The sequence below is a fragment of the Odontesthes bonariensis genome, chromosome 24 (assembly GCF_027942865.1).
Source record: "Odontesthes bonariensis isolate fOdoBon6 chromosome 24, fOdoBon6.hap1, whole genome shotgun sequence".
Classification (NCBI taxonomy): domain Eukaryota; kingdom Metazoa; phylum Chordata; class Actinopteri; order Atheriniformes; family Atherinopsidae; genus Odontesthes; species Odontesthes bonariensis.
In genome coordinates this window covers 17830025-17851299 of record NC_134529.1, presented here as the reverse complement: position 1 = coordinate 17851299, position 21275 = coordinate 17830025, and the positions used below count along the sequence as shown (strand labels likewise).

Genomic DNA, 21275 nt, shown 5'->3' with positions numbered 1-21275 from the left:
TAATCTGAAAGTTGATGAATGTACAGCTGGCCAAGCAAATATACTGCTACAGCACAGAAAAATTTTGACAAAATGCAGCATGCAGCAGAGATGAATGATTAATTAAGCAACTACTGAATATACTTATATTTAAAATATACTCAAGAGAGCTGCTACTTAGGTATTACTAACAATATTAGCTCGTTAGTCTTATATGAGTATTTCTGTAGTAATTTGTCAGAAAACATGAAATAATAGAAAGAAATTAAAGTATTTTTCTTAAAAATAGATATTTAAGAAATGTTCAAACTTTGAAGTACATCTACTGTTTATTATAGTTTGCATTTGAGTCTTGTATTTATAAAAGCAGATATTAATATCCATTAGACTGTGTTGGTCCTATCTATACATCATGAAATTCATGAAACCACCAGTCCATTTTTCATCCCCACTTAATCTTGTTCAGGGATGTGGGGATGCTGGAGCCTTTCTCAGCTATCATTTGGTGACAATTTGGGGACACGCTGGACAGGTCACACAGACACACTCTCTATTGGAATCTTCCATTAACCTAACAATCATGCATGTTTTTGGACAGCGGGAGGAAGCCGGAGTACTTGGAGAGAACCCACGCAACCCACATGGCAGCTCCACAGAAAGGCCCCAGCAGACATGCGAACCGGGAACCTTCTCGCTGTGAGGTGACACCATGGTGAGAATTTCTCCTTTTTTTTTTTTTCCTACACTCATAACTTCAGAGTAATAATGGTTTAGAGGAGTTTTATGAAAACGTCAGAAAATGAGTGATTATCAGCATTAACAGATGAAAATGCCTGAATTAAGACGACAAAGGGGTTTGGTGTATTCCAAAATACATTTAGGTATTTCCCATATCGTTGAGTATATTATTGGAAAATTGATTTACACTGATCCCATCATTTTACCCCTTTCAATTTAACTTTAATATAGTATATATATTTATCTATTTTTAGTCATAAATCATATCACTCAATACATAATATCAACATGTTTTACACCTCAGAAATCACAGCCAACATCAGCCAAAGAAAGCCATTACCAGGGGGCCTGTATGTGTGTTGTAGGCTGTTTGTGTACTATGATATAAAGTGGAACTGACAATAATAGTAACAATGACAGAGCAGATTGACCCAGACTGTGTGTGTGTGTGTGTTTTAGACTACACACGCACTTCCTACTGGAAGCAGAGTAAGACAAATGAATCTACTTGATCTTAAGGGGCACATTGATGAAGAAGCCTTACGTTTATGTAACCTATGTGACGCAGAATCAACACTTTAAAAGGGATACTTGTTTTTTTTTTATTTTACAAATAACAAATTTGTCCATCAAAATAACTGTCTGTCAGTCCCTTAAAGGCCAGTCATGGTCTCATGGGTGTTTTAATCTCAGCTGGGTCAGTCAGTTGACCCAGAAAATGTCTCGCAGTATTTAAATGATTTAGCTCACTGTGCTAACTGAATGACGGTCAAACTGTGACATAACATTAAAAAAAAAGGAAAAAAAGTGTCAAACATTAAATTTGCAAATGCGGAGCTACAAAATGGCTAAATTGGCATTTCTGCTTTAATAGATCGCGAGGAGATTATTATAAAAATGGTTAAAAATGTAATCAAACCAAACAGGTGTGCCAGCTTTAAAGGTAACACATCATATGTAACAGTGTTGGATTTGAACTTTTCAGAAACAGGAAAGAACCAGAGTACAGTGTTGAGAGATGAATACAGATATGAAAAATGACTGAATTACTGTGCGGATGATGAGTTTTTTACTGACTGATTATTCTATGCAAGATGAGGATGAGATGGAGGAGAGTTACGAGTGAAAGTTACACTCTAATTTTCAGTGGCAGATGAGATTAAGATTGACAGCCGTCATCCAAACACATTGACTGACTTGAGCCTCCAAACCCCCTCGGCTGATGAATAAATGTAGCTTTGAATATTTGTGATGTCCAATAAGCTCTTCTTTGGAACTCAACTGTTTTTCCTTTTCTTTTTGTAAATCAAATCAGCCCCTCAACGGTAGAATGATTTCTGTTTGAATGAATGAATGAATGAATGAATGAATGAATGAATGAATGAATGAATGAATGAATCATAGGCACCTGTGAGGGTGATGGCCTCTGATGTCCAGCACAGATGAAACAAGAAAAAGATAGAAATGTTGGGAGAATCCGGTTCTCCTCACCTCTTCTGTCTACGAGCTTGTACCTAGGCAGACTGACCTGTAAACAAAATGGCCTGAGCTGATGAAATGGCACTCTGCCCGTCGTAGCCTCTGTACTTGGCAGCGATAATATTGTCTCTCATACACACAAAGCTCCACTGTGCAAGTATGGGAGCAATTGATTCAATCAAATTGGTACACACTGACACAAAAAACACACAACTGTAGATTCCATCAGTGTCCAGGAAACTGTTGTCCAAGAAGAATGTGCTGCCTAACGTGCGTGCAGAGCTCCACTTACATAAGGTCTATCACCGTGATCATCCATACATTTAACTAATGGGTACAAACAGTGGCGCTTTAGAATTTCCGAATCAGGTTTGAGAGGGTTGGGAGGACGTCTCAGGACACGAAGTGCACAGACAGATGGTCTTGGAGGCATGCACATACCCTGTTTCTTTACTCACGTAATGAAAACACCACACGGACAAATGCACAGCAGCTCACTTATGTAAGAGTTTGCAAAGCTGCCTGGGGAGGCTTTACAGACGCTTTATTGTTGGAAATGGGACAGAAACATACAGCCAGTGTGTGGGGAAGAAAATGGGGATAGAAAGATGACGAGAAATGCCTGTGGGTCCACATACACACTTCAGTTCAGGCAACGAAAAGCGACAGCAGAGATAACATTTTACCTCTGGGAGCATGAGTTATGTGACAGGAAGTCTCTTCTGGAGAATTGCCTTTGACCGGATCCCTTAGACTGCTGGTCTCATACTGTATAAACATGTGTTACCAAAAGCACCAGCTGCATTCCTCATTTCTGTAGGTCTCTTTGACAAAGAAACTGCAACTTACAACCACGTGCGTTTAAGGCCAAACACTTAGGTGCCGAATGGGAGAGCCACTTCAAGTTTTTAGTTTTTACATGTTAGCGATTCCAGTTTACTATAGTTACAAATCATGAATAAATATATAAATGGTTTAAATAGAGTGCTTCACTGATGATGATTCTCTTTGAATTCTTTCAGAAAAAAATGTGTGGGAGAAAGATATCTATACTTACAATGAGCAGTTTGATATTTTTATGGCTCTTTGCCGACAGACAGAGAGAAAGATTTTCACAGACGCTCCAGACAGGACAGCTGACAATCGGCCTGTTAGCTGTGCAGCATTGTCAGAGATTATTTCGCCCACTTAGTACAGTTTCTCCTTATGTTTTGTCTCCAGACCTTTGTGTCTAGTTTTTATGATATAGCTAGTGAGTTATTTGAACTGTTGGTTGTGTTAAAAGGTAGGAAGAAACATTTTATGGGCTCTTATAACCCTAAGCCAACAACCGGTGCCGCTTTCTTCTGGACTGGTGAGCTATATCTTCTTGTACAGGCATTTTTTAAAATATGTCCTGCCTGGCAATGTTTTCATATTGGTTTGGTGTATATGGTTTGGAGCCCTTAAAGGTTGGTTCTGTCCAATATTGAAAATTGGCAAGAGGTTTTTGGACTGCATAACATCCATCCATTTTCTATACCCGCTTAATCTAATTTACGGTTGCGAGGGGGAGACTATCCCAGCTGTTATTGGGCGAGAGGCAGGGTACACCCTGGACAGGTCATCAGTGCATCAAATGGACCACGCAGAGACAAACAAGACACACAACCATGCACGCTCACACTCACTCCTAAGGCCAATTTAGAGTCACTAATTAACCTAACATGCATGTTTTTGGATGGTGGGAGGAAGCCGGAGTACCCGGAGAGAACCCACGCGTAGACGGGCAGAACATGCAAACTCCACACAGAAAGGTTCAGCATAATGTGTTATTTAAATATAAATAATTCCCAAAAGACATATCGTGCGCAAGAAGGAAATCACGTAGCGATACCAGAGACAACCAAGTGAGCATCAAGTGGGACTTCATCACTTGTTCATTAAAAAAAGTGTTCAGGTGCAAACTTTGAGATAGAAGCACCTTGTGTGACCAACTTCTGATGCTGTGAACGTTTTGCTCACTTGACTAATCCCATGAGCGGTCAGCTGTTTCTGCATCCGGAGAATATACCGGAACTTTACTCGCTGACATTGTAGAATAATCACAACGTACCAAAATAAAAAATGAAATGTTTGAAGACGTCTCATAATTCTTTTTCAGATTTTATATGACCAAGGCAGCTGATTTAGTTCGTGTGTTTCCCCCTGTGGTGTTGTTCCCAGTATGGGACCACGAGCCCGTTTAGTACAGCCTAACTTTGCCTAAACCGGAACCTTTTGATGACACCACAAAGTTTATTTTTTCCAAGCCAGTCTATCGGAATTCTTTCTGAGGTTCCCTTTGATCTTGCTTGACATTTATAATCGGACACAGCAAGTGATTAAAGATGACATCATAAAAACCTTATTGTTGTGATAAAGGAGTTCCACTTATCTCCTCTTGAGTTTTCCAGGGCAGCAGAAAATCCTAGGTTTAATACCCGCTTCTCTGGTAGGATTGCTTATCACTGCCTCTTATTTGATTTTTGTTGTTTTTTTAAAATTTTTATTTGAATTCAACTTTTTTCTGCTTTCATTATATTACCACATGCTCTTGATTTTGTGCACTCAGCTTGAATTGTGAAAACATGTCTTATGTTGGGTTCTTTTGAGCCCCCCACTCTTAAAAGTTTCTCTCTAATCTCTGATCTTTGTCCAGATGGGTCTGTAGACGAAGTTAAAGTGCAATTCACATTTTACAAATGTAAAGAAGAGGGTATAATGGGAACCTTGATCTGTTTTCCATATGTTGAGTGTTGCAGTTTCCCCCTTTTTGTATTCATATTCATGTTTCTTCTTTCCTTTTTTTCCTCGTTCTTCTCCACTTATGTGTGTACCCCTGCTCTGCTTCATCTTTTCGTGCAATACATAGGTCACGGCTCAGCCTCCTGCCCTTCCATCCTTTTCTCCCTTTTTCCATCCACTCTTCCATATCCTCGCACTCTCTTTGAGATTCATTGCGACCAGAGTCGTGGCCTTGGCCCTGCTTGGCATTCCTTACATGCCTGTGTAGAATATCCACAGACTGCCAATTTCAGCTCAGCCCATCAGGGAGAAGCGGGTGATGGTCAGGCAGATAAACATGTATGCACATAAACAGAGATACAGACACAGCCCTGTTGCTTTGGATATACTGTAACCCCACAAGGATTAATTCTGCTGTCTTAAGGGATAAATTCTTACTTACGTTATACAAACAGCAAGGTCTTCTGTATGTATGTGGGGTTTTTTGTCTTTGACAAAAGAGAGCTCATCTTGGTTTGATCTGTCTGTGTTTAATAGTCCTGGCCTCAGAGTTTAGAAGTTATTAATGGCTCACAAACTTATTTATGTTCTCTTATTGGTCAATAGTGTGTGTGTGCAAAGCCCATCTGCTGTGTGGACTTCGATCTTGCACTTTCACTAATCTATCGTTTTGACAGGATGAAGCATTTCTTCTGTTCTTATGGCTCATCATTTTCATTAGGTTTTTCCATGTTAGCTCAGCTTGCGTTGACTTTTCAGCTCACCAGCTTCCAAAGCCAAACTTCCCAAAACAAATTAAGCCAAAATATGGGGAGAAGTAGCTGCTTATGACACACTCATCCTTGATTTCCCAGTGATACTAAATCATCAGCCTCCCTCCATATGTTATTGCCATCCAAAACGTTTGTTTGCATTTAGATGGTCGGTCAGCAGTTATGACTCATCACACAAAAGGCAGAAATCAAAGCGACATGCTTCAAACTCCCTTGATCAATGGCAGAAGCAAGACAATAATGTTGTGGTGAACTTTATTTCCACATAAAAATGTTTTTTTTTCTATTTACTACAGATGTTGAATGAATGGGGAAACCGTTGCAGAAATAAATATAAGTTAACCTGATACATAGCTGAAGTCCTTTCTGCTTTTCTATCTCTGTGACTGGTTACCGGCCGTGTTCTTTTTCAGCCTGAGTCCTTGTTTCTCTGTCTGTCTGTGTCCAGTCTCGGTGACCAGTTCTATAAGGAGGCCATTGAACACTGTCGCAGCTACAATGCCCGCCTCTGTGCTGAGCGCAGCGTGCGTATGCCCTTCTTGGACTCACAAACCGGCGTGGCACAGAACAACTGCTACATCTGGATGGAAAAGCGCCACCGGCGGCCAGGTGAGAAACACCGCAAGGGCGAGAAAAGCTGCATACGCACGCTTTTATTAACAAAGTAGTTCTATGTTTTAGGAAATAAATTTTTGTGCTAATTTCTCGAGCAGGCTATTCAGTCATTCAGACATAAGACACTATTTTGATGTTCCACACGACTTTTTTTAGACATCATCAAGAGCGACAGACAGACTTGGTCAAATCATGGGGTAGGAAAGCTTGAACAGTGCTGTTATTTATTCCTCAGACCTCTGCTTTTGTGTATGGCTATTTCTTAATGTGACTGGATCAGTTGAGACTTGTGTTGTGTTGAAAGTGACACATAACTGTCAGTAGGTCTTACTTAGTAAGATTGTTGTCACAATTTGTTTTGGGAACACGCCAGCGTGCTCACGACCCTGACACATTGAGTTGCTGCCAGATTATTGGGAAAGAAAGCACGTCTAAAAGCATGTCTGTTTACGATATGTTGCACATTTCATTACATGTAAACTCAATACATTTTGCAATTATGGATTCAAGTTTGAAATATAGGCAAAAACTAGCAAAAATAAAAACCATAGAATTAAGAGATAGCCACTGAAGAAGAATTTTGTTGAGCTATTTTCATTGTTTTAACACCTATAGGCTCTTAATGTCAGTTTAAGTTATGCCTTTATTTTTTGCAACTTATTTTTTTAGTTCTAAATATTGCATTTATTTATTTTAAATCAATTCCAACATTTACATTTTCATGTTTCTCTCCCTTTTCCTTTGCTGAGCCTGGCCGTAACATCCCTCTTTGTTGTTTATGCCAATTATGCATTCAATGAATAGCACAGCGATTTAAAAACTCCCAGACGCATCAACATAATAAAATGGCCCATATGCAGTAAAATTGTACATGAAGCTTCATGTAAACAAACACATGCACATTTAGATTCACACACGCACTGTATCAATGTTTGGCTCGTGAGAATAGGAGCATCTTGAGTTTTCTTTCGGTTCTGGAAATGTAATGAAACTCAAGTCAGCAGACCACGTCTTCCAGAGAGCAAGTCCAGCTTGCACCCATCCTGAGAGGCCTGATCGGGTTATAGATAAAGTTTTACATTGATCTGAGTTATTTATCTAACAAGTTAGTGTGGACAGGAATGATTTACATGGGATATAATGACATATGACTGAAAAGAGAGTTATGCGAGCATGTAAAGTAAGAGGGCCAGTTGGCCCCACTCCATACTTCCACTGCTCTTGCTTCCAGTAAGTTTGAAACACACTGACCTGTACAACATGTCTTGTTTTTGTATAGGTACGAAAATGTGTGAAAATATGATGTTTGCAATTTTGTGGAAGTTGCTATAATTCTTGGCCTGAATCAGGCAGCTGTTGGAGGATGTTGTTACCATGATCTTTACAGGAAACCAACGTAAACTCCAGTGTGAGACACAATATATTAGTTAATGAGCTTTATGAGTGCTAATGCAGTTTTTTTTTTTTTTTTTTTTAAACCTATGAACAAGAGCTAGGTTAATGTATTTCTTTCCCCATGCCTCCAGCCCCAAGCTAAATTAAGCTAGCCTGTTGGGATTTGATATCTACTGCACAGACCTGAGAAACTTTCAGCAATAGTGTAAATATGCTTTTTTCTAAAAAATATTGAACTAATGCATGCATAGGACATATGAAATATAGATACTACCCTTCAATGAAAAACTCAACTCATCTTTTCTATATTTCAGGAGTTTCCACTCACTGCAACTAGCAGTCAGAATGCATTATGCACATGTGGTTCATCTGTACAGCTGAAAGGGACAATCTGCTCTTTAGTTAGAGCTGGACACAAATAGCCCGCTCTCCATCTTGTATGCAAAGCCCTTCAGGCGACACCCTATACTTTGTGGCAGACCTAACTCACATTATATGCATTTATTCTGGATTTATCCCTCCCCCTTCGTCTCTTGATTTTTTTTTTTCTTCTGCTCATTGCGCACGTTAAAAAAAAAACTTTCACTTCACTTTATCTCTGTCTTCTACCAAGCTAATGGTGTAAAATGATTAAGGGAAGAGAGACCACAATATTTATTAGAATAAAGTGAAGTATGCTTCTTTTAAAAAAAATCTATCTATTTACTTGTTTATTTTTGTACTTGTAAGCCAACAGGCATGCAAACAGGACACTAAAATTGAAAGACTAGAAATCGAACATGTGAGTAAAAGAATATTCCCTGCAATCTGACCATGCTAGTAGGATTTCTCTGAAGATATGGACCATTAGCCTGAGCACTGCTGAAATCGGGACATATTAAGTGTTAGGAATACAAGTAGAGCCTGTGTGTGTGCGTGTGTGTGTCTCTACATGTGTGGGTACGTGTGTGTGGGGGGACTCAATGTGAGGTTTGTTAAAAAGGTTAGCTCGCTAGTGGTTGTTAAAATTCTTCCTGTGTGTTTCTCTGCTTGTGTTCCTGTACACTTATATATATATGCATGTATGTGTGTGTGTGTGTGTGTGTGTGTGTCTGCACCCAGGCCAGGCAGCAGGACAGATGTATACCTACCCTGCTCGTTGCTGGAGAAAGAAGAGGCGACTCCACCCTCCTCTGGATCCCCAGCTCCGCTTGTGTGAGCTTCGACTAGGTAAGACAAACAATACACACAGCCCAGCAACACATTCACACATTTTCACACAGAAAGGCATAACTCAGTTACACACAAACAGCCATTTTAACTCATGCATCCCACTGCTTTTGCAAGCTGCTTGAATAAAAATGTGTTTTATTTTTGCGTTCTGTGCTGTTTTGTGGCTGCACGGATCTTGTTGCATTAATGCTTGCTATCTCACCATCTGGCTCTGGTTAGCCTCTCTCTCTCTCACCAGGTCTCTAGGTTCATTCTCTCTCTCGAATCAATGCCCTTTCTCACTGTTCCATGGCTGTAGACACGCATGCACACACACACACACACACTCATGACTCTTGCTCCTTGCTGCAGCACAGAAGCACCCTAACTGGGCCTCTGTAATCATTTGTCCATGAGGCATTACAATGTAAGCGAGTCTTATGAGGTGGCACTGTGTGCTTTATGATGTGAGTGTGCATCCATGCATGCATACACTATGTGTGTTATAGGGGATTTTAGCAATGGAATGCCCCAGGAACCTGATAAGGGGGAGAAATAAAGGCAAGCCTTTGTTTCTGCTTTTCTACTCCATTGTCTCCCCTTTGCTGTCTTCCAGACGCAATATAATACCCTAGTGCTTTCCACAAAGAATGGTTTCTCTTTAAGCAGAGGACAGGGAGCTCTTCTCATGGAACCAAAAAAAAAAAGAAAAGAAGAAGAAACTCCCAAAAAGTTGCATCTGAGCAACCAACCAAAGTGAATATCAGGAGAGAAAAACAGTGATACACTATAGTTAACAGATAAAGTGGAAGTGGAAGCGAGCAGCTTTTTAGTTTTGTTTTTCAGCTGGTTGGGTGAAGGTTGGCCCAAATATCTATAATAACATGGTGGAGGAATGTCAGTTCTCCCCTCTTGAGATTTTGCAAATGCTTTATGTTTATTTAATACTTCCTGAACAGAGAGGATTGCCTCTGTGCGTGTGCGGGAACGCAGAGGATCTGTCACAAGAATGCTTCAAACAATGTGAATCCCGAATTCGATTTATTGTTTTGCTTTTTTTTCCCTAGAAACGTAGCTTTTTGGTTTTTCATGTCACAGCTCACATCGGGGATCTGGAGCTGATTTGCTTTCTTTAGTATGCCGCATATTGTATCTCCAAAAACGTTGGTATGTCGAAAGCAAAAACACTTCAGAGACACATGGCATTAATTTCTCCCAGAGAATCTTGAATACTGATTGGTCTGACCGCAATACACGTTTCAACTGTGTGATGCTCCCTCTCAGATGCCTCCGAGCCCAGAGAAGTCGACTGTTGAGATAAAGCATGAAATATTTTCGATTCATTCGGTCTGCAAAGAAATAAAGGTACAAGTAAATGTAAGAAGCACTCTTTTTTCCCCCATATTGTCCCTATTAATTTCTTATGTGGGGTTGTAATATTGATAAAACATTCAGACAGTCTGGAGAAAACTTTACAAGGCAAAGCACCGATATTGAATGGCTGTTGCCGGCGACAGCGCACCGTTAAAACTCAACAAGATTTTGCTGTAGAAATCACTTAATGGGCTCAGGAACACTTCTGAAAAGCACTGACAATCAACAAAGTTTGTCGCTGAATTCATAAACACAAGTTAAAGCTCTACAACACAAAGAATGATTCTGAATAAACCAGATCAAGAAATATCACCTCCTCCTCCTTCTCTCAGGCTGAGCTCAGCCTGGTGCTGTCGTCTGATGAACCCCAATTTGAAATTCTCTTTGGAAGTGACTGCCACCACTTCAGTGTTAGGGGAGAGAAACCATCCAGCTTGGTGTCCATGCACAGTTCAAAAGCCGGCCTCTGTGACGCGAACGCTGCACAATGTATACAGGCTTTGAAAAAAGGTTTTAGAGCCTTTAAACTTTTCTGCTCTGTGAAGTTTTGATTCAGTAGATGCTAAAAATTTTCGGACAGCCAATCTTTCAAAATTTTGAAATGCCTAGATGCAACATTTTTCCACTGACTCTCTCTGTCCCCTGATTCCCTGCTTCTTTTAAACCAGTCCAATGTGTCTGCTTGATATTCTCCACTCTGAAGACTAATATCAACATGACCAGAGTTGCATTTTCAAACTTTCCAAAGCATTCTCAAGAGCCAAAGGAGGTGATTTCAAAGGTAGATGGATAAAATGAACTCATACAGAGTTTAAGATTAGTGAAGGGCCTCTTTAAGATTAGCAGAGAATTCAGATCAGTTGGATTTCTGTGTGCTTGTATAAATGTTTGCTCATATGGCCTCTGGTATGAAGGTTGATATAAAATGTAGGAGAAAAACTGAAGGTGTAATGCAGAGCAAAGATGGAAGTTGTCACAGAAGAACAGACTTAAAGAAGGAGGCATATGGGATGGGGAGGGAGGTGGGGGGGCTGCCCGGATGGAAACTAACTGTCAAGGCAGTTCCTCTTCAAAGTCACAGATGCAAAAAGACAAAGAAATGAGAAGGAGGAAAGGGGAGGGGAGGGAGTGCTCTGAGGTGCAGTAGCTTTGTGTTCAATACGTGTCTTACAGCCTCAGCAGCCGGGCTCAGTCCCTGCCCTTCTTTCTACATCCCCGCTTTCTGTTTTTATTCCGGTTTTAGAGTTCAAAGGGGAGGACAGAGAGTCAGCGCAGCAGAGTACATCTCTGCGGAAATGAGTAGAGAGAGAGGAAAGATAAAGTCTGACGGGCAGAAAATAAAGACGAGCAGCGCACCACGGGCTGCTCACCTGGCGCATCTTAGTTTTGATTGATGTATAATCTTGTAGTCTGCCTTTGAATTGTTACCAAAAGCCAATTTATTTCTGATGCAGACAGAGAGCACACTGTAATGTCCGCACTGATTCTCTTGATTTGACTCTGAAGGAAACGATTCTGGCTATGTGTAACATCTGCATCCTGATGCAAAAGTTTCAGCGCTGCAACATGAAGCATGATAAAAATAAAAATATATATTTCGCTCATCTGTGCATACTTTTTTTTATTTGTACTATTTTTTTCCCTGTTGTGTTTGTTTTACGATATTAATCTCACAAAAATAATTATTTACTGCCAGTTTTGCACACCTTTTCTTTACCCTGTTGCCAATGCTATTTCTCTCTGTTGTTCTTTTGCTTCTCTAACCCACAAATGTCCTTTGTAGTGTCAATAAAATATCTATCTATCCGTCTTTCTGTGTAGAAGAACCCTACTGCACAGAAAGTCCTGTAATTAAGGGTTAAATCAGTGCGTCTTTGCTTTGAGGCTTTTTGCTCACTTCAGGTCTTTGTCTGAAAGAACAAGTTCAGAAAAAAACATTGAAAAAGCATGATCAAACACACACACAAGCCTTAATCTTTTCTTTCTGTTATTCTCTCCCAATGTGCCTCTACAGAAGCAGAGCTGGCCCCCAAGCGAGAGGGGCCAACGGGGGAGGCCACAGCTTTGGAGGCTCTCCTGAGGGCGGACAGCCTGCTGGAGAAAAAAAACAACCTCAATAAAGAAGACGAGACCTTGCTGGAAATACAGGTCTTATTTTTGTTTTTATTATGAAATGAAAAGTAAAAAAAATATATATATATATATCTATATATATAGATAAGCAAAATAAGCAACATCCAACCTTATCAAGCTCTATCAATAAAATGTGTTCTAAACCTTAAAGCCGTCGGAAAAAGAAGCCCTTCGGACCAGAGGAGCGTAAATGTATCCATGTCTTATTGTCCTCTTTTCCAACCTCTTCAAGCCTAGTGTTACTTTGATGTAACCCCCATACGTGTTTGCACTCTGCAGAGAGTACTGGAGGCAGAGGAAAACGGGGACAGTTTCCATGATGATGAAGAGTTTGATCTAGAGACTCCAAAGAGAAAGAACAGGAACCGAGGCAAAGTGAGTGTCCGAGAAAGAAACAGAGGTTATGTGTGTGTTTGTGTCCTAAAGCAGAGGAAAAATAAAATCAAGGTAATATTTTCTGCTGGTTTGATTTGTGCTGCAGCGTGCACTCGTTGCAGAATCACATATCTGATCGATGTTTGTTGCGTCTCCTTCCAGAGCAGAGGATCCACACGCAGAAGATCAGAAGCTGTTAATACAGACGACCAGGATAAACCATATGTCTGTGACAGTAAGGAAACAGAAAACTTGTACTTTTTTTACACCATGTGCTACTTTATACCATAAAGTCAGGAGCACAGTGTTTTCTAAAAGTAAAGAACATCAGTTCAGCAAGACAGTGGCCCTCATTTATCAAGCCGTCGTAGAAAGCATCGTAGATATGAGCGGAGAACTCGTCGTACGCAGAGGTTCAAGTGAGATTTACAGAACATGCGTACCACACCAATCCCATCGTAAGATCGAGCGGCTGTTGATAAATCCGGCGGCCGAAATCCATCGTAATGATCATAACCACGCCTTCTACAAAACGGGGCTGAGAGGCCGCACCTCTAGAGTTTGCGACATGGATAGACGAAAGGCGGCAAAGAAACGCTGTCAACAGCGTTGACAGCCGTCCCAGCTGTCAACAGCGTTGGCGTTGTAAATCGCAGACCGGACGAGGTATGTATTTTCCCCTACTGTGATGGTCAATAAAATGTGATAAACTCCAGATTAAATTAAATCTAAAATTGAGCGATGTTTTACTTTTTCTCCAGTAAGATCAGGAAGAAGTGGTCCGATATGAAATTGGCCAAAAAAGAAGGTCGCAGCTCTCCGACGCAGCATGTCACAAACGGGAGGAGGAGGAGGGGGGGGGGGGGGGTCCAGGTTTGGATTTGAGTGCCTTGGAGGAGAGGGTGGCTGGCCTGATCGGAGCTACGAAACTTGACACTGATGCGCCCATGTCAGAGCTCGAGAATGGTAAGAATGACTGCACACCCAAGACGTTTAAATAAAACAGTTGCTTTAATTTTCAACACAAATGAGGTTCCTAATCAAACTAATATTTTTCATTCACAGATGAATCCAAAATGGCATCCGGGCAACCTGACCCGCGCGACGAATACGCGGCCCCGTCAACATCCGAAGCCTCTGCCTGCCTCTGCCCCCCGGTCTGCAGCGTCACACCGGCCAGCCGTGTTAACCACAGAGGTCCTAGAAAGACAAACAGAGATCGTGAAGTGGATGATGGCTTTAACACACACCGTGCAATCTATCGACAGTACATTGAAAGACATAAATGAAACACTGAAGTCACAGAATAAATGCTGAAAGAAATCGTTGTTCTCCTTTCTTTTTTCCTTGAATAACAGAATGCTTACCAAAAGTCAGAATCGCTGAAAACGTTCCTCTCTCCTCCTGAGCGCTCTTGGCTGTGCAGGCTGGTGGAAGGGATCTCTGGGTACGGGGTCCTCTGGATGTACATCTGGAAATGGCACTCCATTTTTTTGGGCAATGTTATGGAGATCCCCGCATGCAATAATAATATTGCATACCTTTTCGGGCGTATAGGGTTCCCCCCGCAGCCGAGAGACAGATCCAGCTTTAGGAGCCCTATACACCTCTCCACAGTGGCACGCGTGCGCGAATGCGCAGTGTTAAAGCGCCTCTCCTGTTCGGTGTGAGGGTGCGCGGTTGAATAATGAGCCATCACTCTCCCAATTACGGAGTTGTACTTGTTTAATTTATTTAATTTGCGTTTATGTTTATATTTATGTTGAAGTCAAATAAAACATGGGCCTTCTTTAAAGTGATAAGTCTGTCATTTTAACCTAGGGATTTGTTGCGACTCCTGAGCACGCACTAGTGACGCTGCTGTATTGTAGTCACCGCAAGTCAAAATGGAAAAGTGCGTACACGGCCTCAGACCTGTCGTGGCGATTTCATCTTTCCTGCGCTCACGATGGATTTGATAAATGCCAACCTTTGCGCAGAAAAGAACGTACACACGACCTACGCACGTTTTTCGTCTTACGCAAGTTTGATAAATGAGGGCCAGTGTGTTTAGAAAACAGATAAGAGATGTGCTTTTCTCTCAGCTTTCCACGATAGCCTTGATTGTCTGGTTCTAAGAGCAGTTTTCTGCAGCATGAAGAGTTTGCTGTTAATCCAGACCTGACTAGCATGCCGCTCTCGTACTCGGACAGAATCCCCTCAGGAATGGATTGCTACGGGGGATGGTGGATAGACATGCTGACTGAACCTCAAACAAATGAATCTCATCCTCATTTTATGTCTCGTTCTGTCTTTCCGTTATTGTTTGCCTTTGTTTCTTCTCTGTTCCAGATAGGTACAAACAAAAGCATAACTCAAAAAAGGCTGAAGAAGGTATCTGAACTTGCCGCCATCTTTTCCTTCTAGGTGCTCCATTAGCTATGGTTATGATCAGCCTTTTTTCTAACTGGCATCTGGCTTGGGAATGGCTGGCTGAATGCTTTAAATGCTTTAAATGCTTTACTCCTCTCCAGGCTTTCGATTCTTGGTTCAGTACAAGCACTGCATGACACTAACGCTATGCCATGCGCTTCTGCAATCGCTTGCTGAAAATTAACTTAAGCACCAGCTCAGCTACTGCTGCACTGAAGAATGCATGTTTCGCAGGTTGCTTTGTATCTACTTTGCAAATATAGCTCCTGTAAAAGTGTTTACACGAGGTGCATTTATTAACTCCTTTTTTTCTTTTTTCAATCAAAATGAATTTTAATTAAGTTCAAACTGAAGTGGCTGCTGGAGAGCTGTGTAATGAGGAACTTCTTTAAAAACCACAGCCTTAATGTGCCCACTGTAAAGACTTCTACATGATATCAGGAACACAAAGCAAGACTTAAAGAATTTGACGATTTCGCATTGAGCACGAGATCATGTGGTGGAGCCGAGGGATAGCCGTTGCCCCCACACTCTAAAGTCTTGCCACCAGAAACAAGCAATAGTGAAGTCCTTCAGTGGGCTGCTCGTGTACTCACAGACCTGGTGACATTTAGAAAAATCCTATTTCATTAATAAATCAAATCAATCAGTCTGCAAAAGTGCAAAAAAATCCAAATAAAAACCAACAAAAGCAGAAACAGTAAAAAGAAGCTTTAAAACCAATACCTTTCAAGCTGCTACCCCAGCTCGAATTGACCTTTAAGTCTTAATTTAAACAGGAAAAGAAAAACTGAGGTATGGGGGAAACATTTCCATATTCATATCCATATAATTTGCTCAGGGCTCTTACACACCAAACCGGCATGAAGAAGAGTGGCGAAGAGAGGCCCCCTGCTGGGTCTCCTAGTATGCGTCACCAGTGTCAACTTAAACAAGACGGCACTTTAACACAAAGTAAAGACAACATTTAACTCCCGGGACATGCAGTCATCGCCTATGCAATTAGATTTAGCTTGTCAGCGCAGAATGGGGGAGGTTGTGCATTAATTATACAATAAGGAAACTACAAGACTGCAGAGACATTAAACCCCCCCAAAAAAGCCATAACATTTGTGCTTTGTTTTTCCATGGGCTGTGCAGTGGTGTGGTGGTTAGCCACCATGGTGTCAAACAGAACTATGTGTCATAACTATCAGTTTGTACTCACTACAGGACCACATAGTTGCGAAAGTGTAACTTGGTTAGGAGAAATAAAGATGGCAAATCACAAGGGATTTTGAGGGAAAACGTTAGCTGTTAGCTGTTTCCTTGCTTCTTGTGTATTTACTCGCTACACTGAGCAGCCAATCAGAGTGAGTTTTCCCACCAGCGGCCACAACGTCAGTTCTACATTTTGAATCGGCTGGAGAAAAACGTCGGCAGAACCTGGCCAAAGGGTGCACACACCAAAAACATAAGAGACAGCCATTCAACAACCTTCCAGTGGTGCCTGATGGCCATTTGTCGACTTGGTGTATTAAGCTTCTTAAACACTGTAGGAAGATAAATGAACTGCAAAACTGTTCAATTCTAAAATTCACTCAGGAGTTACATAAATGTGGTACACTGCTACATCACGCCTCTGTATGTAAAGAAGAGTTACCTAAATAAAATGTATTATAAACTCTATTACAATGTGCCACACAGAGAATTAGAGAAATGTCTGTCTGGCTACCCCTATTAAGATTTTATGGCTCCACCACAGATGGAAATGCTGCCATATCAGTATTGTTCTGTTTTTTTTTAACATATATCTGATTTATGACATCAGTACAATTAAGGGTGGATAAAGAAGTTTATAAAAGCTTGACTTATAGCCTCTGGCCTTTAATCTCGCTCATAGTAATGAAGAAAAATATCATCAATGTAAAGCTAACTTGGAATCCTCAGTTTTTTTCTATCTATGAAATGCCAAATTTTATCTTCACTGTCTGTCGCTGATTTTTTTTTTTTCTCATTTAAAGTATGAAACATTTTCTTGGCATTGAATATTTAGCAGACAAAGCTTTTGTCTTGCTGCACATGAATAATGGAGCTGCAATGTTTTATCTGCAGTCTGTGGAAAGCGCTACAAGAACCGGCCCGGCCTGAGCTACCATTACACCCACACTCATCTGGCAGAGGAGGAAGGCGAAGAGGAGAAGGAGGCTGAGATGCCCCCGGCTTCTCCTCCGAGTTCAGACAACCACAAACGTGAGACGCTGCATTATATGTTACTTCAAAGACGTTACCACAAGGGTTCCACAAGTTGACTGCTCAGAAACATCCAAATTCAAGCAAGCAAACATTTTGTTATAAATTAGATGGCCTCAACCTTTCAAATATATCCTTCTCATCACAAATTCTTGTTCCTGCTAACAGCTCAGAAAGGCTCAGATGGTGCCGTTATCCCCAACGACTACTGTGACTTCTGCCTGGGAGACCAGGACTCCAACAGGAAAACAGGGCAGGCCGAGGAGCTGGTGTCCTGCTCTGACTGTGGACGTTCTGGTGAGTCAGCAACTGGGATTGTTAAAATCAATTTGATTTGTTCCCCTCAGCATTGATTACTATACTATAAGTTATAGCTTTGTATTCCTTCTAGACAGATTAAGGAATTTATATGAATGTCATATTGAGGACTTCAGTGGTTTATCAAAAAAACATAGTTGGAATACTCTTCTTTAGTTTTTTCTGCCAAGTTTGAGTTGTCTGAATTGCAACTAGCCAAGTTAAGCTGACATACATGGTGAAAGCTGAAAGATTAGCTTAGCACATAGCTAATTCTGCACCAAGACTGCAAGCAAGGGAAAACAGTCATTCTGGTTCGACCTTTACAAACTTCTTATCAAAAAAGCTGAAACATTAATCTCAATGTTCATGTTAAAAATAACAGGAAGCAACGATTTGCAAATCATTCACCCTACATTTAACTGAAAGTAAAGTCAAATGTTGATAGTGAGAAATTGTATGTTTTTTTTGAGAAATATGTGCTCATTATGAAATTGGCATCAACAGTGTATTTCATTCATCACCATTTGTCAGTGAATGAAGTTACAAAGAATTAAAGGATATCATCATCTGTGGTACTTAACATGACATGAAATTGCTTGCCAGTGTCGATGTTATCTTCAGGCTGCCACTCAGCACTGCATATGAAAAGAAGGAAAACAATACGAAATCTCTATGATTCAAACGAAACAAACACACTAACAAGACCCATATTTCATTTAATCCAGACTGAGACAAGTGAAAGTGCTGTCCCATGGTCCAAAGAAACTAAATTTGAATTACTTTTGGCAATCCTGGACAATGTGTCCTCCTTGCCAAAAAAAAAAAGTAAAAAAAATCCAGCATCCATGATCTTATGGAGGTGCATTATTTCACATGGCGTGGGCACTCTGCACATTTGCGAAGCCACCGTTATTTTAAAATGATATATTCTAGATTTGGGGCAACATATGCAGCCATCCAGACAGTGTAGTTGTTTCTTGCTGTCTTATTTCAGCAAGAAAAGGGCATGATATATGCATGGCACGATAGCGATGCTGCACTGGCCTGCAGACTGGCCAGAGCGGTCACCCACTGAATGCATTTTGGCAGGCGAGAAAAAAAACAACAGGCCCCAAACTGTTAAGCACGTGAAATGCTACATCAGGTAATTATGGAAAAGCCTTCCTCTTTAATGAACTACAGCAGTTAGTCTCTCAGTTACCAAACAGACTGTTGGTAAAAGAAAAGGTGAGTCAGCACAGTGGTCATCATTCCCCTGCTTTTCTGAAACGTGGCCGGCAATTAAATTCTAAACTGATTTGCAAATCATTGTGTTCTGTATTTTGATCCCATTTTACTCAGTGCCCCAACTGTTTTTTGGCTAAACCGAGTTGCTCACAGTGACTCGCCAGAGCGGTGTTGTTATTGTGAGCTTTTTGTACAGATTTAACAAACAAAATTGGAGCTGTAGAGGAGCAGGCAGCACAGCTAACTGTCCACCAGCTGTAAGCCAACACTTCATTGCTTTTAAGTTTTAGCAATCTCCTCCTCTATCAATATGCACGGAATGGGATAACTTACCAAAATGTTCACATCAGTTCTTTGAGAAGTAATTGAGATTTTCACAAATTTGTGGTCTGCTAAAGTTATTTTTCGTTTCTAATTCACATCTCAGTCACATCTGCCTTTTATCCACATCTTTCTCATGTGTATTTCTTGCTTTCTTGCACTTTTTTTTTTTTTTTAATCTTCGGATCATGTTCTTTTATGGTGTTTCCCCCAAAGCCACAAATGTGATGCAGCTTAAAACTCTGCATCAGACATTTACACTAGACAGCTTAAGAACAATCTCATTTCTCTCTGAAACGTATTTTGGAAGGCACATTAGTAAAGACACAATGATTATAAAATTTAGTTTGACTTATGGAGTTTGAAAAAGTGTTCACGCAGTTCAGTTTAAATCACTAACATCCAAACAAAGTTCTGTCTGTAACTGCCAATGTTGATTTAATTAGATATTGAAGATGTTGAGCTTTCGAGTCACTTGCCTTTTCAATGGGTTGTCAATGAGCCTCTCAGACCAAAATAATTAAAAGCTGACAGCTGGAATTCTTTGCAATTACCCATTTAAAATTGATGTAAGCACATAGAATCTGCTGCTTGCTTCCATCCTGCTTGCCTCTCCATGTCAGCCTCATCCATCAGTAAGGACTTCTGCCTTTCTACGACATGCCTTCACTCTTTTGTTGCTCAGTTTTCACGCATTATTACGCCACCTTTGGCTGCATTTTTTTTTTTTTTTGTTGTTGCTTTTGTTTTTCTTCCCCCGCTCTTGTTTTCCACTCTAGCTGAGCCACATCTGCTGGATATCTCAGGAAAGCATTTCTAACATCATCTGCCATAAGAGCGCAGAGCATTCATTCCAGCAAATGAGTTTGTTAGAACAGCTGCGAGAAAGTGTGGCCTTGTCTGTGTTGCTCTGACGCTGATGTTTTCATGGTAGCTGGAAGAGGAGGAGTGAAGAAGGATGGGAGGAAGCTGAGTGCTCTTGAAGAATTGTTTGGCAACGCGTCAGACAGCGAGGCGTCCACGTTTCATGGCTTTGAAGATCCAGATCTGGAAGATGTTTTGTGTTCAGACTCTGAGGCAGTAGCTGACGGCTGATTACGGGACATCCGGAGTATTCATGGCAATGAAATGCATTCTCCGACTAGAACTCTTTTTTTTTTTTTTTTAATTTCTGCAACAGTGACCCACCTTAAAGCCGAACCATGGACTGCTGTGGCTGAAGTTGAAGCAACCAATGAAAAATCAACAGATTGTTTTCATTTTTGGAAGATTTTCATAAAGTTTCAATCAACACTCAAGGATGAAATTACTTTTTTTTTTTCAACTACCTTCTTGGATTCTACTTTTCATAAACAACAAAAGCTCCCTTTTTTGACTTTGCTTCTGCCAAATAATCACTTTTACAAACTAAATATCACTACTAAATCAAGTAATTGTGGACTATAGAGTTTGAAGGTGCTGTGGACTGCAGAAATAGTAAACTATGAGTAAAGAGAGTGAGAGGAGAAAGGATGGACACATGGACTCTTGAGCCACTCCAGAGTACAGGGAGCTGAGAGGTAAGAGCCATTGTCACTACCTTGCTCCTCTCTGTGAGGATTGGATCCTCATTTTTTTATCAGTGGGCACTCAGAGGGAATACTCATTCTACTACCTGCTGTGAAGTGGTTTCTGTGTACGCTGATCTGGCTGAATAGACTCCCCCCATTTTAGAAAAGGAAAACCTTGTAAAAAAAACCAAAAACGTTTTGAACCTTGTTAACACAATCCAGGTACAGTATTTCTTACGTATTTTAAGCTAAATAGGCAGTCGAATTTGTGGCTCAGTGTTTTTAACTTGCAACATATCAGTTGCAGTTTCAAAAGCATGACTCAAGGGCTTTATCCATAAAAACACTAACCAAAACCAGCAATCAGAGACTAGGTTTATCTAACAGAAACAATATGCTATAAGCTGTTTATTAG

The 21275-nt window shown here is 40.7% G+C and overlaps 1 protein-coding gene and 1 long non-coding RNA gene across 3 annotated transcripts in view; one reads left to right on the top strand and one right to left on the bottom strand.

The window, feature by feature from the left end:
- The window catches only part of dpf3 (double PHD fingers 3), a 29741-nt gene that overhangs the window by 3205 nt on the left and 5261 nt on the right, over positions 1 to 21275 (top strand). Inside the window, exons 2-11 of one of the 2 annotated variants that reach the window (XR_012768901.1) lie at positions 578 to 691; positions 6184 to 6344; positions 8847 to 8954; positions 12325 to 12458; positions 12723 to 12818; positions 12981 to 13053; positions 15150 to 15191; positions 17325 to 17462; positions 17631 to 17759; positions 20245 to 20869. Coding sequence is in view for 1 of the 2 variants with exons in the window: in XM_075459186.1 (XP_075315301.1) it covers positions 578 to 691; positions 6184 to 6344; positions 8847 to 8954; positions 12325 to 12458; positions 12723 to 12818; positions 12981 to 13053; positions 15150 to 15191; positions 17325 to 17462; positions 17631 to 17759 (995 nt within the window). In the remaining variant the exon portion in view is untranslated. The remainder of the gene's footprint in view (positions 1 to 577; positions 692 to 6183; positions 6345 to 8846; positions 8955 to 12324; positions 12459 to 12722; positions 12819 to 12980; positions 13054 to 15149; positions 15192 to 17324; positions 17463 to 17630; positions 17760 to 20244; positions 20870 to 21275) is intronic. The other variant, XM_075459186.1, reaches the window with a different exon arrangement.
- Positions 13811 to 14653, bottom strand: LOC142375218 (uncharacterized). The gene is made up of 2 exons (XR_012768902.1): positions 14186 to 14653; positions 13811 to 14018 (listed from the first exon to the last, which is right to left on the bottom strand). It is a non-coding gene; the product is annotated as an uncharacterized LOC142375218 (long non-coding RNA).